Source organism: Garra rufa, chromosome 22 (assembly GCF_049309525.1).
Source record: "Garra rufa chromosome 22, GarRuf1.0, whole genome shotgun sequence".
Classification (NCBI taxonomy): Eukaryota; Metazoa; Chordata; class Actinopteri; order Cypriniformes; family Cyprinidae; genus Garra; species Garra rufa.
Genome location: NC_133382.1, coordinates 10,211,815 through 10,228,495, shown reverse-complemented (window position 1 = coordinate 10,228,495; position 16,681 = coordinate 10,211,815). Strand labels below are relative to the sequence as shown.

The 16,681-nt window shown below is 29.4% G+C and overlaps 1 protein-coding gene across 1 annotated transcript in view; it reads left to right on the top strand.

The window, feature by feature from the left end:
* The window catches only part of exoc6 (exocyst complex component 6), a 66,842-nt gene that overhangs the window by 38,021 nt on the left and 12,140 nt on the right, over window positions 1–16,681 (top strand). Inside the window, exons 15-19 of the mRNA XM_073828849.1 lie at window positions 1,772–1,881; window positions 6,371–6,482; window positions 6,571–6,705; window positions 8,384–8,563; window positions 9,189–9,218. Coding sequence (XP_073684950.1) covers window positions 1,772–1,881; window positions 6,371–6,482; window positions 6,571–6,705; window positions 8,384–8,563; window positions 9,189–9,218 — 567 coding nt within the window. The remainder of the gene's footprint in view (window positions 1–1,771; window positions 1,882–6,370; window positions 6,483–6,570; window positions 6,706–8,383; window positions 8,564–9,188; window positions 9,219–16,681) is intronic.

Here is a 16,681-nt window from a genome sequence, read left to right as displayed (position 1 = left end):
TGTATGTTTTTGAAAGAAGCCTCTTACGTTAAAATTGTGAAAGATTATTGCAATTTAAGCAAACTGTTTTCTATTTAAATATACACTACGAGTCAAAAGTTTTTGGACAGTAAGATTTGTAATATTTTCAAAGAAGTCTCTTCTGCTCACCAAACCTGCATTTATTTGATCCAAAGTGCAGCAAAAACAGTCAAATTTAGAAATATTTATACTATTTAAAATCAGTGTTGTTTTTGACAACCATCTTAGATTTAGTCTTAGTCTTAGTCTTTTGGACTAAAATGCTTCTTAGTTTTAGTCAAATTTTAGTCACTTCTATATGTGATAGTTTTAGTCCAATTTTAGTCGACGAAAAGTCAAAAAGGTTTTAGTCTAGTTTTAGTCGACGAAAAGTCAAAAAGGTTTTAGTCTAGTTTTAGTCAAAAAAAGGGAAAAAAGTAGTCTTTTAACAAATTAATGTAGGTCAGTAAGTATTTTGCTGTTGGGTAGTGTCACTTGTAAGTTCTGAAAATAGCAGATCTATAGTTCAACACAATGTGAGCTTCCGGATCGACTATTTTCACCAATAATTACAATAATGAAGGAATGTTTTAGAACATAAAAGACAAAAAAGGATGGAATGCTAAAACGGCTTGCCATAGTAGTATAGCAAAGAGTATTTAATGCTAAAACGGCTTGCCATAGCGTCAGATACTTTTTAAGTTTTAATTGGCATGCACAATAAGCGGAAATGTCATGCATTTTAAACGTCTGACGGACCACCCACTAACATTTTCGTCTATTCTCGTCTCGTCAACGAAAACTCACACACGTCTCGTCATGTTTTAGTCATCAACGAGTCATTTTTATCTCGTCATCGTCTCGTTATCGTCATGAAAAAAAGTGGCGTCAACGAAATGATTTCGTCATCGTCATCGTTGACGAAAACAACACTGTTTAAAATAACTGTTTTCTATTTGAATATATTTTAAAATGTAATTTATTTTTGTGATTTCAAAGCTGAATTTTAGCATCATTACTCCAGTCACATGACCCTTAAGAAATCATTATAGTATTCTGATTTGCTGTTCAAAAACATTAATTATTATTAATGTTACAAAAGCTTTTTATCTTTATCTTTGAATCTTTCTATTCATCAAAGAATCCTGAAAAAATGTACTTAACTGTTTTAAATATTAATAACAATAATAATAATAAATGTTTCTTGAACAGCAAATCAGCATATTAGAATGATTTCTGAAGGATCATGTGACATTGAAGACTGGAGTAATGATGCCAAAATTGTAGCTTTGATCTCAGGAATAAATTACATTTTAAACTATATTCAAGTACAATGCAGTTATTTTAAATAGTAAAAATATTTCACAATATTACTGCTTTTGCCATATTTTCGATCAAATCAAATGCAGGCTTGGCGAGCATAAGAGACTTTTAAAAAATCTTGCTGTCCAAAATGTTTTGTCCGGTAGTGTATTTTAAAAAGTAATTTATTTCTGCGATGGCAAAGCTGAATTTTAATTCAGTAAATCAGAAATCAGTCTAAAATGCTAATGGATATTCTAAAAAAAGCCTTTTTGGCCAATCAGTTGAAATAATTAGTGCCTTGTATGGTGTCAGAATAGCCTCTGAAAAAAAATATATATCAGTGTGATTCACAAGTGAACAATATGATTCACAAAAATAAGTGTAAGTATTTCTCGGAAAATGGTTTGTGAATGTCTTTTCCTGATGTGAATCACCTTTTATTGTCTTTCTTTCTTTGATTAAACAGCAACAATTTCCAAAGAAGCTGCCCATGTCCCAGTCAGTGCCTCAAATCTACTCTCAAGTGAAGGAGTTTATTTACGCCAGCTTGAAGTTCTCAGAGTCACTCCATCGCAGGTAAGCAGAACCCAAAACACCCATGAAGCACCCATCACCCATCAGCAGACAATCAGCTTTGGATGCAAAATCACTCTTGTTAGCAAAACAACCAAATAGAAGACATCTAGAAACAGAATTTGTCAACGTGTCAGCTTGGCTTGTGAAGCTGTTATCGTGACATGACCTTCTCCGTGGGAAGCCCGTATTTACGGGTCTGAACTGTCTTTAAAACCAGCACCCTCCCCTCCACTCCGGCCATCTCTTCTGCCAATATTTGTTCTCTTTAAGCTCTGTGGCATTCGGCTGGTCGTTGTGAGGGGTCTGTGTTGTGCTTGTCACTGGCACCCCAAATTCTTTCCCAGAGGGTTAGGAGTGCACATAGCTGGAGGATTTTACCTCCCACCATCCCTCCGAGGCAAGATTAGTGGTTGACCAGTGTATCGCTAGTGCTAATATATTCAGCCATTATTTGAAAAATGTTTTCATATTTATAAGCATTTTCAAATTATTTTTAATTTAGTAAATACAATTTAATATACACATACACTGACGCTCAAAAGTTTGAGATTACTTAGATTTTAATGCTTTTTAAAGGACTTTTCTGCTCATCATAGCTGAGTTTATTTGATTACGAATACAGAAATTTTTTTTAATATTGTTAATGCAATTTAAGATTGTTTTCTATTTTAATATTTTTTTAAATGTAATTTATTTCTTTGATGCAAAGCTGAATTTTCCGTCAAATGATACTTCAGAAATCATTCTAATATGCTGATTTATTATCAGTGTTGGAAACAGTTTTGCTGTTTAATTTTTTTTTGGTACCTGTGAGATTTTTTCAGGATTCTTTGATAAATAAAATGTTAAAAAGAACAATATTTATTTAAAACAAAACTTCTGTAACAATAAACACCTCGTTCAAAGTTTGGGGTCAGTTATTTTTTTCTTTCTTTCTCTCTTTGGAAGAAATTACTATTTTTATTCACCAAGGATGTGTTAAATTGCTAAAAAGTGATAGTAAAGACTTCTTTAAAAGATTTCTGTTTTGAATAAATGCTCTTCTTTTTAAGGTTTTATTCATCAAAGAATCCTGAAAAAGTATCACAGGTTCCAAAAAATATTAAGCAGCGCAACTGTTTCTAACATTGATAATAAAAGTAATAAATCAGTATATTAGAATGATTTCTGAAGGATCATGTAACACTGAAGACTGGAGTAATGGCTGATGAAAATTCAGCTTTGCATCACAGAAATAAATAAAATTTTAAAGTATATTAAAATAAAAAACTGTTATTTTGAATTGCTATTATATCATCAAATAAATGGAACTTTGCAAAAAACATTTTATGTTATTTTATGTTACATTGTTATTTTCTATCTTTAAAGTGAGTCGTCATATCATTCAAATAAATCATTTTTTTTCATATTGATACCCATTTTCAAATAATTTTTAATTTAGTAAATAATTAAATGTCAATAAAGTAAAATAAATGTCAATTTTAATGCGAAATGTTGTTTTCTATCTTTAAAATAATAATAATAAATATAAATAATAAAATTAAAATCAATTCACCGTTAGTCATATCTTTCAAATAAATCTTAATTTTTTTTCATATTGATACACATTTTCAAATTATATCTAATTTTGTAAATATTATTTAATATAAATTGAAATTTCAATGCAACGTTAAATATCATGTATCAATTTTTTATATTCATTTTCAAATGATTTCTAGTTTGGAAATCAATTTAGAAATAATATATTTACCAAATGTGTAAGTGTTTATTGGAAAATGGGTTATAAATATTATGTGAAAGAAATATATTTCACTGCAGCATGCGTTATTGACTGGTGTGATATATATCGCATATCAGAAAAAATGCATTTCAGCCGACTGTCTTCTCCTTGCCCCTTTTTCCACTAAAGCATCCTCGCCCAGGCATTTTCACAGACTACTAGCCAAACTGTTTTTGCTTTGAGCACAAGAAGAGTGTGAGTAGACCCACATGAGGCTGTCAGAGCACTTATGGATTGATCTAACACAGTCTTTTCCCCTCCTGTCCCTGGGCTAATCAATGCAAACGACTGCAGATTTCACACTCCTCTCTAATGGTTTCTTTGTTATTTAAGCAAGCGATAATGAGCGACCTCTGCACCTCTTCATGGAGCGTTTCCCACCTGATCACTCCCTCCTAATCAACACCTCACACTGAGACACACAGTCCCCAACCGCAAAATCAACACCAACCAGCAGTGTCCTGTAAACACTCACACCTTACAAGCGTGCTGGGCAGCAGTAGGGCTAGTCGTGGACCCGGTCAGTACTAATGGGTGCAGACAGCAAGCATACTATGCTTGGCTAAAGAGTTAGTACACCCCAAAAATGGAAATTCTGTCATCATTTACACACCTTTACTCAGCAAGTGTTTCTGTCCATACAATGAAAGTAAACCGTGTCGAATGTTGTTTTAACATTCTTTAAAATAAATTATTTTGCATTCTGCAGGAGAAAGATCGTTTTGGGGGCATAATGTACCAAAAATAGAGATGCAAATACATTTTTAATGTTACTTAGTGCCTTAGTTGTTTTCAAAACAGTGTAGCTTTCTGCTAATAAGCTAAGTTTTTGCACTTTTTTTGTTCATGTAAAATGTACTTCTAATTATTAGAATGGCGTTTTAGTGCCACATAAAAATAAATTCTAAAATTACGAGATTAAAATCATTATATTTCGAGAATAATCAAAATTACGAGAATTAACTTGGAAATTCGAGAAAAAAGTCAATGTAAACTAAACTTTTTTTTAATGTAAAATGTACTGCTAAATATTACGACACCGTTTTAGTGCCACATTAAAAATAAAAATAAAATAAAATTGCGAGATTAAAGTTAAAAATATTTTGAGAATAGTTAAATATTTTAAGAATAATGTCAAAATTTTGAGAATAAAGTCGAAATGTAAAGTCGAAATGTTTCGAGAGTAGTCAAAATTCCGAGAATAAAGTTGAAATTCCGAGAATAGTCAAAAAAATTTTGACAATAAAGTCGAAATTCCGAGAATAAAGTTGAAATTCCGTGAATAAAGTTGAAATTCCGTGAATAAAGTCAAAAATGTTTTGAGAATAAGGTCGAAATGTTTCGAGAATACAGTTTAAATGTTTGAGAATACAGTAGAAATGTTTCAAGAATAAAGTCTAAATTACAAGAATGAAAATTGAAATATCTCAGGAATAAGGTCTAAATGTTTAAAAAATAAAATTTAAATGTTTCAAGAATGCAGTCGAAATGTTTTGAGAATACAGGTGAAATGTTTAAAGAATACAGTCAAAATATTTGAGAATACAGTACAAATGTTTAGTCTAAATATTTTGAGAATAAAGTCAAAATTACGAGAATAAAGTCGAAAAGTTTCAAGAATGAATTCAAACTGTTTTGAGAATAAAGTTACAATGTTTTAAAAATAAAGTCTAAATTACGAGAATGAAAGTCGAAATGTTTTGAGAATAAAGTAGAAATATTTTGAGAATAAAGTCAAAATTACGATAATGAAAGACAAAATGTTTCGAGAATACAGGTTAAATGTTTCGAGAATACAATCAAAATATTTGATAATACAGAACAAATCTTTAGTCTAAATATTTTGAGAATAAAGTAAAAATTAAGAGAATAAAGTTGAAATGTTTCAAGAATGAATTCAAACTGTTTTGAGAATAAGTCAAAATTACTTTTTTTTTACTTTATTTTCAAAATATTTTGACTTTATTCTTATAATATTTTGACTATTCTTATAATATTTTCACTTTATTCTCAAAATATTTTGACTTTATTCTTGTAATTTTGACTTCTCAAAAAATTTTCGACTTTATTCTCAAAACATTTTGACTTTATTCTCAAAACATTTTGATTTTATTGTCATATTTCGACTTTATTCTCATAATATATCGACTTTATTCTCAAAATATTTTGACTTTATTCTCAAAATATTTTGACTTTATTTTCTTAAAACATTTTGACTTTGTTCTCAAAACATTTTGACTTTATTCTCAAAACATTTTGACTTTGTCATATTTCGACTTTATTCTCATAATATATCGACTTTATTCTCAAAATATTTTGACTTTGTTCTCAAAACATTTTGACTTTATTCTCAAAATATTTTGACTTTATTCTCAAACCATTTTGACTTTGTTCTCAAAACATTTTGACTTTATTCTCAAAACATTTTGACTTTATTGTCATATTTTGACTTTATTCTCATAATAAATCGACTTTATTCTCAAAATATTTTGACTTTATTCTTATATTTTGATTTTATTCTCATAATATATTGACATAATATTCTCAAACTTTAAATTTTATTCTCGTTTTAATCCTTTAATCTAGTAATCTTAGATTTTTTTTTACGTGGCAATAAAACGGCATCATTAAATATAGTATGAGACTTAAATAAGAAAGTAAGTCTTTGTTCAAAGATTAACCCCATTTCTTGGTTTATTTATTTTCCAGCTCAACCGAGATTGACGACATGCTCCGTAAATCCACCAACCTGCTGCTGACGAGGACGTTGAGCAGCTGCTTACAGAATCTCATTAAAAAGCCCCACATAGGATTAACTGAGGTAACGTTAATTTGACCAGTCGCCTCATTCTGTCTACAAAGCTTATTTAAAAAATAACGTACACCTTCCTTCCTGTTATGTTTTTCAGCTAGTTCAAATTATCATCAACACCACCCATTTAGAGCACGCGTGTAAATACCTGGAGGATTTTATCACGAACATCACCAATGTTTCCCCGGAAACGGTTCATACCACAAGACTCTACGGGCTTTCCACCTTCAAGGTAAAAGTCATTCACAGACATGTTCTTTAATTACACATTTCACTCAGTTGTATAACCGCCGCAGGCACACTATGATCAGAGATCAGCCGTCTGGAGTGGTTCCCTCAAAGCAAAGCTGTCATCGACAGCATAGGACAGGAGCTGCCTCGGGCTTCACGAACTCCATCCAGAGCTTGTTTTGATGCCACTGTGGTAATCTAAACGGGGGTTTTTATTGGATAACCTTTTTTTTTGAGTCAATAAACATGCAGCAGCGTGTTAACATTGCTCAAGTTTGATTACAATGCATTGCATAAGTATTCACCCCTCCACATTTTGTTGTTTTACAGTGTGAAGTGGCATTTGAAAAGGTTCTTTAACCATTAAGGATCCAATACATGTTTACCATTTGACATGCATGGAAAATATTTTGAAATGTTGCCTGAAAAGTTAGCATAGATCCCAGATGTGACCTCTTTTTGACTCATTAAACACGAACAAGTTCTCAAGTTTTATTACAGTGCATTGCATAAGTATGAATCCTTGCCCTTTTTCGTATTTTGTTGTTTTGCAACTTGGAATTGCATTTGGTAGATAATTATTACCATTTGATAATTATTATTTGATTGTTGCATGATGATTTAATGGTTGCAAAATGTATTGATTTACATTTGATAGGAAATTTTTACCATTAAAATACAAAAAATGCTTGCCATTTGATATGCAAGTTAATATGTTTGATTTTAGTGCTAAAAGTAAAACATAACAGATATTGGTTGCAAAATTTGTTTCAGTACTGTTTAAACATCCCAGTTTTCAGTTGGCAGTTGGTCGTACCAGTGTTTGTTTTCCAAATATTGTTTTCCAATTTGTTATTCCAATTCCAATTTCCAGTTAGAAGTTAACCAAAAAAGCAGACGTTCATATATATATAATATATTACTATTCAATACATTTTAACAATTAAAACATCCCAAAAAAATTTAGCAGTAGGTTGTAGTAGTGTTTGTACATTTCTAGAGGTATGTTATTTTATTTTTGTTGCACAATTTTTTTTTAATTGCAAAATTTATTGTTTCAATACTATTTAAATACATCTCAAAAATAATTTAGCAGTTGTTCATAACAATGTTCGTACACTTCTGGAGGAATTTATTTTATTTATTTATTTATTTTTGCCAAATGTATTGTTTCAGTACTATTTAAAAACATCCCAAAAATCATTTAGCAGTTGGTTGGACCAGTGTTTGTACATTTCAGGAGAATCTTTTTTTTTTTATAAAAATGTTTTATTAAATTTTTATTTTATTTTACTTTTTTGTATTATTTATTGTTTCAATATAATTTAGAAACTTCCCAAAATCATTTAGCAGTTGGTTGTACAAATGTTTGTACACTTCTGGATGAATTTAATTTTATGTTTGTAACATGTATTATTTCAATACTATTTAAAAACATCCAAAAATCATTTAGCATTTTGTTGTACAAGTGTTTGTACATTTTAGGTTTTATTTTATTTTGTTTTTTTTATTATTATTATTTATTTGTTTATTTTTTTGTTCCAAAATGTACCAATGTTCTTACACTTCTGCAGGAATTTTCCAAATTTAGTTGTTTTACAACTTGAAATTACATTTGGATTTATGTACGTATGTATTTATTTATTAAATACTCTGAATGCATGATTTCTTATTTTTAGGATGCCAGACATGCAGCTGAAGGAGAAATATACACCAAACTCAACCAGAAGATTGATGAATTCATTCAGCTGGCTGATTACGAATGGGGCATGTCAGAGTCAGACGGCAGGGCCAGCGGCTACCTCATGGACCTCATTAACTTCCTGCGTAGCACCTTCCAGGTCTTCACACACCTTCCGGTAAGTTCCACACTGTCCTATTCATACACTGTTTACTGTCTCGCCATGATTTTGTGATCATTCTTCACCTGCGGGTTCATGTAATGTGTGTTATTGCATGTGTGGCGTCAATCAGTGTTGCATTTATAGGTGTTTAGATGGTCAGAAGTTCTAGGAGCCAACACGTTTTCCTAGCTTACGCCTATCTTTTGACCTTCACTGTTTGTTGTTAGTGGTAAATCAACACGTAAGTGGACAGAAATGTCGTGTTTGGTGTTATAGGTGTCATAAAACATAAACATAAGACGTCCGTTCCTAAAACCAGTCAAATCTCATCAAAATGTCTATTCCTGCACATAATCAACACAGATAACTCCCAAGCCATTCATTCACTGAAAACAATACAGCTTGCTTGCATTTCTCTTTAGCCGCCCTGTCCTCTTAAACAAATTACTTTAACCTCCAGTTTAAGTTGGTTATGCTTTGGTTTCTCAACAATGTAACATCTTTCCTGTAAGTGAATGTATCCTTTGATTTATTTTCTGCCAGGCATGCTTGGTTTTTCTGATTTTCCTTTGTCTGTCCATTTATTATCGCTATACTTTCTTTCCCTGTCCGTGTTTTATTTTCTTGGGTTTCCGCTCAGAATAACAACAATGATCATGCTGCAATGTCGGTAAGTAAAACCTCTTCAAACCCTAGAGGAGGAAGAGAAAAATTACGATCATTTAAAAGCAATCAAAGATATTAAATCTGCATGTTCATGTCAGCTCTGTGGACTTGCTGCCAGCCTTGTTTTGCTTCCCTTTTCACGTGTAATGCAGAATGTAAACCAGATCGATTGGCATGCTGCCCCTGATTTGCTGCCCACGATTGTCTGACGCTGAAACCAGTATCTGCAGAACACACGTGCCATTCTTACTTGAGATTCACTAGCAGTAGTCACAACATTTAAAGAGACAGTTCACCCAAAAATGAAAATTCTGTCACCTCATGTTGTTCCAAACCTGTTGTTCGGAACTCAAAAGCAATTATTTTGATGAACATTCTTGCCCATGAAATAAATGTTAACTCAGTTCACTCAAAAAAAAAAAAAAGAATTCGATGTTTATCTGCTTACCCCCAGGGCATCCAAGATGTAGTTTCTCCAGTAGAACACAAACAAAGACTTTTAAATCAAACCGTTGCAGTTTGTCAGTCGTATAATGGCAGTCAATGGTTACCAAATCTTTAAGAGTAAAAAAAACATACACAGACAAAACCAAATTAAACCCTGCAGCTCGTGACCATACATTGAGGTCTTAACACATGAAACAATTGGCCTGTGCAAAAAAACTGAACAGTATTTATATAATTTTGCATCTCTGATTCACAGCAGTGTCCAACTGTCCTGAGTGTGTTCACTGTGAGTGACGAAGAGCAAGCAACCATAACTTCAGTCGATCAGGCTCAAAAGTTGAGAGTCGGTGAAAAGTCAACACTCTAGGATGAGTTTGCGCGAGCAAATGTAATCTTTTAGTTTTTAATCAGTTGCAACAATCAATGCCAGAGGACACACTCAGGACAGTTGGACATTGCGGTGGATCAGAGGTAAAAAATGATATGAGTACTGTTCACTGTACTGTACTCTGCTGTTTCTTGCACAGACTATTTGTTTCATGTGTTAAGACCTCAATGTATCGCCACAAGCCGCAAGGTTTAATTTGGTTTTGTCTGTGTATGTTTTATTGACTCTCAAAGCCGTGGAGCCCATTAACTGCCATTATACGACTGACAGACTGCAACGGTTTGAGTTAAAAATCTTCGTTTGTGTTCTACTGAAGAAACAAAGTCACCTACATCTTGGATGCCCTGGGGGTAAGCAGATAAATATATTAATTTAATAATGAATAAATAATTTTCATTTTTGGGTGAACTATCCCTTTAATGGGGTTCAAAACCTCAATGACTTTTATCATTTTTAGATGATTTTTGGGTAATCTGTCTCTTAAAGATGGTAGTCTCAATATTAGTGTCTCTCAATTCAGAATGCTGCTTTATTAATGCTGCATATTGACACATTCTAACCTACCACCCTATCAGGACAGCTATATGTCATTATATACTCAGATGTTATATAATCTGTATTTTAGTGCAGCTAACTCACTTCACACCAATTCATTTAATATAAACTGACTTAGTATAAACATAGGCTATTAAAAATTGTATTTCTGGTTGAAAAAAAATGTGAGCACAAAAAAGCTAATGACACCTGCACGTTTTTGTAACACAATGGGATGAGACAAATGGCAAGCCATTTTGTAATTCACTATTTCCGGTTCCGTTTATGTTTTTGGTGTTACGATGGGTCCTGAATACAATCAAATCTCATTGGTCCAATAGTCTGCTTCACATCAGTGTTATTTCAGTATTATGGAGATGCTATTATAGTTGTTATTAATATTTGATTTTGTTTTTATAGTTTTATTTTCCGTTTCCATTTTAATTTAAAAGTTAAACTAAAGTTTTAATAATTTGGTGTTTTTGCCATTTTTATTAACTTAAGTTTTTCTTTTTTTCTTTTTGTCTATATGTGACCCTGGACCACAAAACCAACCTTAAGTAGCACGGGTAGATTTGTAGAAATTGCCAACAATACATTGTATGGATCAAAATTATCGATTTTTCTTTTTTTTTTTTTTTTTTGCCAAAAATCATTAGGATATAAAGTAAAGATCATGTTCCATGAAGAATTTTGTAAATTTCCTACCATTAATATATCAAAACTGTTTTATTAGTAATATGCATTGCTTAAAGTTGCATTGACAACTTTAAAGTTTTAGATTTTTTTCCACCCTCAGATTCCACATTTTTTAATAATTGTCTACGAATATTGTGTAATTTTTCTTAAATTGTATTTTAGTTTTAGTTCTACTTCAAATTAAACTTATTGAAACTGAGAAATGTTGCTTTGGAAGCTAGATGGGGAAATTGTTTCTTTTTATTTTTTTAATTTGAGGTAACATTTTATTTTAAGTTAACATATTTGTGGTTTAAGTTGAATTTTTCTTATTAAATATAATAACCTGTGCCTCTTGCCTGGTTAGACACAATGTTACCCTCTATTTGTGGTGCAACATTTTAGGGGTCAACCGATATGTGTTTTTCAGCACCGATACCAATTATTACAGATCACGTAGATCGATAACCGATATTTTGAACCGATATATATGTTTGCTGTAAAAATTCAAATTAGTGTCACAATGAAGAATAACAATGGCTCTGACATTTTTTTAAAAATGCTTTTAAATTATTTTATCAAGCAAATCAGTTTTGAAAATAACCGATAACCATAAAAATGCTTAATATCGGTGCTGATAATCGGTCAACCCCTGCAACATTTACACTTTTTGTTCAAAATAGTTACATAGTCAAACCAAACATTATTCAGACACCAGATATCATTTTTGATATTTTTTTTTTTTGCTAGTGGGTACATTAGGGACCAAAAATGATTCAGACACTTTGACCTGACCATGTTTTGCTTAAGTGTTTTTTCTTTAATTGCTAATGCGACCTTTTCACACCACAGACTGAACAAAATTAAGCATTGCTTGGCAATTGGTCAACAGAGTATTGATAGTTGTGTAAATATTGTCATACTAACAGTTGTCTGAATTTTTGGTTGATTGTAATCAAGCAATAGTTTTAAAAAAAATGCATACGATCGGCCAATCAACTATTGGTGCCGATTAATCGGCAAAACCGATACATCGTCGACCTCTGATATAAGCATCTTTTTAAGGGTGAAATAGATTTTATTTTATTTTATTTTTGAAAGAGCATCTCAAAGGTTTTATATATGTGACTTTTTTTAGGGCCCTGCTTTTATAGTCCCAATTTTCAAAATGTTTTTACATCTCTAGAAATGAAGAAGAATGTCAATGCTTTCTGAATATAATTGGCTTTTTGTTTTTTTAATTATGCATATGCTTGTTACACAGGATTGGTTGTGGTGCTTGAGTGTTTTATGTTGCTTACACATAAAATAATACAAGTGAAATATTTAGCCTTGTTTATAGCAAACTGTAATGTATCTAATGGATGTCAACACTGATAATGACAGGGGTGTTTTTTGTGAAGAGCTTTGTTTGCATTTTTTTGCTTTGGATAGAATAACCAAAAGGAATTGTTTATTCCCTTCTTTGCTAGTTGTCAGCATGTACTGGTGGAGCAGCTGCATGAGTTTTACGTGTGTTTGAGTGTGTTTGGTGTATGGTATTGCTGGGTTTGACTGGTCTTTCACCTTTTTCCTCTTTACAACCCTGCTCATTTTGAGCGTGTCAGCTTGCATGAGTGTCTGCTGTAGATATGAGACTAGATGTTACTGTGTGTCTGTGTCTGAATTGAAATCCATCAGATGGGGGATTTTCAAGAGTTGGAAGACCTTTGTCATCTCCATGTTGCATCATTACTTCAATTGATTTAGTTTTGAGGTGTTGTTTAAGGATGTTTTTTTATAATTTACGGTTATATATTTGGAAATGACTCAACATACACTTCAAAAGGTATCTCTGTGCTTTTACTTTCATACATTCACCCAGAAGTAGTTCACCTTTTCTGTTATTATTTACTCACTCTCATGTTGTCTCAAACCCATATGTTTTTTTTGCCCTAGGTGGAACATAAAAGAGGAATTTTTAAATAATAACCAGAATAAAATAAAGTGTATGACTCAATTTATTCTCGTAATTTCGACTTTATTCTACAAATATTTCAGCTTTACTTTTGTAATATTTCAACTTTTTTCTCATTTAACGTGGCACTAAAACGGCATTGTAATTTCAACTTTATTCTACAAATATTTCCACTTTTTTCTTTTTCAAAATATTTTCTCATAATATATAGACTTTATTCTCATAATATTTAGACTTTATTCTCATAAATTCTAGTAATTTTGACTTTATTCTCAAAATATTTTGACTTTATTCTCAAAATATTTCCACTTTATTCTCAAAATATTTCCACTTTATTCTCGTAATATTACAAATTATTCTCATAATATTACGACTTTATTCTTGTAATTGTGACTTTATTCTCAAAATATTTTGACTTTATTCTCAAAATATTTCCACTTTATTCTCAAAATATTTCCACTTTATTCTCGTAATATTACAAATTATTCTCATAATATTACGACTTTATTCTTGTAATTTTGACTTTATTCTCAAAATATTTCCACTTTATTCTCATAATATTTAGACATTATTCTCAAAATATTTTGACTTTATTCTGGAAATATTTAGACTTTATTCCCATAATTTCGACTTTATTCTTGTAATATTACAGCTTTATTCTCGTAAATTCAAGTAATTTTAACTTTATTCTCAAAATATTTTTACTTTATTCTCATAATATTTAGACTATTCTGTTAATTTCGACTTTATTCTCGTAATATTTCGACTTTATTCTCATAATATTTCGACTTCATTCTCATAAATTTGAGTAATTCCGACTTTATTCTCAAAATATTTAGACTTTATTCTCATAAATTTGAGTAATTCCGACTTTATTCTCATAATATTTTGACTTTATTCTCATAAATTTGAGTAATTCCGACTTTATTCTCATAATATTTTGACTTTATTCTCATAAATTTGAGTAATTCCGCCTTTATTCTCATAATATTTCGACTTTATTCTCATAAATTTGAGTAATTCCGACTTTATTCTCAAAATATTTAGACTTTATTCTCATAAATTTGAGTAATTCCGACTTTATTCTCAAAATATTTAGGCTATTCTGTTAATTTCGACTTTATTCTCGTAATATTCCGACTTTATTCTCAAAATATTTAGACTTTATTCTCATAAATTTGAGTAATTCCGACTTTATTCTCATAATATTTAGACTATTCTGTTAATTTTGACTTTATTCTCGTAATATTTCGACTTTATTCTCATAAATTTGAGTAATTCCGACTTTATTCTCAAAATATTTAGACTTTATTCTCATAAATTTGAGTAATTCCGACTTTATTCTCATAATATTTCGACTTTATTCTCATAAATTTGAGTAATTCCGACTTTATTCTCATAATATTTTGACTTTATTCTCATAAATTTGAGTAATTTCGGCTTTATTCTCATAATATTTCGACTTTATTCTCATAAATTTGAGTAATTCCGACTTTATTCTCAAAATATTTTTACTTTATTCTCATAATATTTAGACTATTCTGTTAATTTCGACTTTATTCTCGTAATATTCCGACTTTATTCTCATAATATTTCGACTTTATTCTCATAAATTTGAGTAATTCCGACTTTATTCTCGAAATATTTAGACTTTATTCTCATAAATTTGAGTAATTCCGACTTTATTCTCATAATATTTCGACTTTATTCTCATAAATTTGAGTAATTCCGACTTTATTCTCATAATATTTTGACTTTATTCTCATAAATTTGAGTAATTTCGACTTTATTCTCATAATATTTCGACTTTATTCTCATAAATTTGAGTAATTTCCGACTTTATTCTCATAATATTTTGACTTTATTCTCATAAATTTGAGTAATTTCGACATTATTCTCATAATATTTCGACTTTATTCTCATAAATTTGAGTAATTCCGTCTTTATTCTCATAATATTTCGACTTTATTCTCATAAATTTGAGTAATTCCGACTTTATTCTCAAAATATTTAGACTTTATTCTCATAAATTTGAGTAATTCCGACTTTATTCTCAAAATATTTAGACTATTCTGTTAATTTCGACTTTATTCTCATAATATTCCGACTTTATTCTCAAAATATTTAGACTTTATTCTCATAAATTTGAGTAATTCCGACTTTATTCTCATAATATTTAGACTATTCTGTTAATTTCGACTTTATTCTCGTAATATTTTAACTTTATTCTCATAATATTTAGACTTTATTCTCATAAATTTGAGTAATTCCGACTTTATTCTCATAATATTTCGACTTTATTCTCATAAATTTGAGTAATTTCGACTTTATTCTCATAATATTTAGACTTTATTCTCATAAATTTGAGTAATTCCGACTTTATTCTCATAATATTTCGACTTTATTCTCATAAATTTGAGTAATTTCGACTTTATTCTCATAATATTTAGACTTTATTCTCATAAATTTGAGTAATTCCGACTTTATTCTCATAATATTTCGACTTTATTCTCATAAATTTGAGTAATTTCGACTTTATTCTCATAATATTTCGACTTTATTCTCATAAATTTGAGTAATTTCGACTTTATTCTCATAATATTTCGACTTTATTCTCATAAATTTGAGTAATTCCGACTTTATTCTCAAAATATTTTTACTTTATTCTCGTAATATTTAGACTATTCTGTTAATTTCGACTTTATTCTCGTAATATTTCGACTTTATTCTCATAATATTTCGACTTTATTCTCATAAATTTGAGTAATTCCGACTTTATTCTCAAAATATTTAGACTTTATTCTCGTAATATTTAGACTTTATTATCATAATATTTAGACTTTATTCTGATAATATTTAAACTTAATTCTCGTAATTTCAACTTTATTCTCAAAATATTACGACTTTAATCTTTTAATCTGAGATTTTTACAATCTTTTAATTTTTCAACGTTGCTAAAAAATGCCGTTGTTATCTTATGAAATATTGCGAGAATACATTACATACATAATACATAGTCGAAATTACAAAAATAAAGTCATAATATCACGATATATATATTATATATATATATATATATATATATATATATATATATATATTATATATATATATATATATATATATATATTATATATATATTATATATATATATATATATATATATATATATATATATATATATATATATATATATATATATATATATATATATATATATATATATATATATATATATATATATATATATATATATATATATATATATATATATATATATATATATATATATATATATATATATATATATATATATATATATATATATATATTATATATATATATATATATATATATATATATATATATATTATATATATATATATAATATATATATATATATATATATATATATATATATATATATATATATATATATATATATATATATATATATATATAT